The 1763-nt window shown below is 54.0% G+C and overlaps 1 protein-coding gene across 1 annotated transcript; it reads right to left on the bottom strand. All coding sequences in view use genetic code 12, as the record gives it.

Annotated features, from left to right (window-relative positions):
• Nucleotides 1–261: 261 nt before the first annotated feature.
• DIURU_000278 (uncharacterized protein) lies at nt 262–1557 on the bottom strand (the record flags this gene model as incomplete). Its single annotated transcript, XM_034155468.1, has 2 exons — nt 262–841; nt 1094–1557. The coding sequence occupies 2 exons, from the start codon at nt 1555–1557 to the stop codon at nt 262–264; spliced, it is 1044 nt and encodes a 347-aa protein (XP_034014934.1).
• Nucleotides 1558–1763: the final 206 nt, after the last annotated feature.

Raw genomic sequence — 1763 nt, 5'->3', positions numbered from 1 at the left:
TATTCTCAACATTACCGACAAAGGTGGATGCCCCTGCGACTAATCTACCATGTGCCCCAGGTTCTCTCGCCGCGATAGCTGCCTTACGAGAAGGATAGCAGGGTGTGACGGAGACGGACGGTTGGCCTTGCGCAAGCGAGGACATGTCTGCACCTAAGTGGTTCGATGCGCCGGGAAAGACAACTCCAATGTACGATCTATTGAAATACGTAGGAAGTCCTTCGCCGAGCCCATCGGTGGGCGTCAGTTTAAAGTCCGAGCTCACTTCAGACCGCCCCGAAAACCCTTCTCATTCTTCTTGGGATGCTTGGCCTTCCGATGTTCAGGAGTCCACACAGGCGCTTCGGCCTCAGAGACGCCCTGTTCAATGCAGGTGCGGCACTTGTCCCCATTCAGATTCAGGTTTCCCTTGGAGCCCTTGTTGGAGCCTTTCCCCCCTTTGCCTTTCTGCTTCTTGGGGTTCGGTGTAGGCCCCGCAAGATCACGCTTCAGAGGCAAACGGATATAGGGCTTCTCAGCCGCAATAAGGTCTTCAATGGTAATGACAGGTTTGGCCAACAAGGTATCAACACTTTCCACCACCTTGCGATACTGGCCTGGTCCCAAGGTGAGAAAGGCGCACATCGTAGCTGGGTCCTTGATCTTAAGGAAGAGATCCTTGAAGACAGGGTCGGCGGCCCAAGCGTCGGCCCACGCCCGCTTGACTTGATAGTAGTCGGGAGCGACGGAGTCCCACTTGCGCCCCTTCTGTTCTGCCCAGCCTTCGAAAAGGTGCAACGAAGCCTTTACTCGCAACAGGTGATGAGCGTCANTCGGGAGCGACGGAGTCCCACTTGCGCCCCTTCTGTTCTGCCCAGCCTTCGAAAAGGTGCAACGAAGCCTTTACTCGCAACAGGTGATGAGCGTCACTGAGCGCTTCCGGATGACCATACGCAACAAAGAAGGCTTTCCTCACCTCCTCAAGGTTGGTAGGTACCAAAGGACAAACAGCCCTAAAATAGTCAGCCTCCCGATCCAACAAACTGTTGGCGACCTTATGCTTAACCAAGTACGCCCGGATAGCATCCTCGTGTCGGCCCGAAGATTTGGGCACAGCCGTGATGCACTCTTCGAGGAAGGTGTGCGCCTCAGCNCGTATCGGCCCGAAGATTTGGGCACAGCCGTGATGCACTCTTCGAGGAAGGTGTGCGCCTCAGCGGCCTTCAACAGCGAGAAGCTAATCGGATCGGTGCTAGGCCACAGCATGCGGTCAGCGAGACGGTTCTCGAGAGCAAGATTCTTGGCTTCTTCGTCGACGATAGCGGAGATGAGCTCGTACTCCGGCGCCTGCATTCTTGGAAAATGCGTGCTCCCGTAGATAGCCCGTGCCAATTCGCCAGAAATGGGAGGTTTCTTCTGTCTGATCCAAGTCATGACAACCTCACCAAGCCACTTAGCCGGAACCTTGTCGTCGTAGAGGTTAGGCATATTTTCCTCCAAGACCATCTCTTCAAGAGTGAGTCGCTGGTTGGGGTTCAGGTCTTCCCCAACGGAAGGAGTCTCTTCGGTAGTAGACATCCGATAGGCTCTGGATCAATTAAAGCGCCACGCTACCAAGTGAGGGAAGAAGGTAGTCGATAGTCGTGTATAGTGATGATTACGTAACCCTATCTAAGAAAGGTGTCCCGAATACAGCCACAGTAAGACTAGGTATAAAACCAGATGAAGTCTAGATGTGGCGGATTCAACCCACTTATATGCATAAGTCGACACCACCCGCTCCT

This window comes from Diutina rugosa, assembly GCF_008704595.1.
Source record: "Diutina rugosa strain CBS 613 chromosome Unknown scaffold86_size30761, whole genome shotgun sequence".
Taxonomy (NCBI): domain Eukaryota; kingdom Fungi; phylum Ascomycota; class Pichiomycetes; order Serinales; family Debaryomycetaceae; genus Diutina; species Diutina rugosa.
This window is presented reverse-complemented; position numbering and strand designations above follow the sequence as displayed.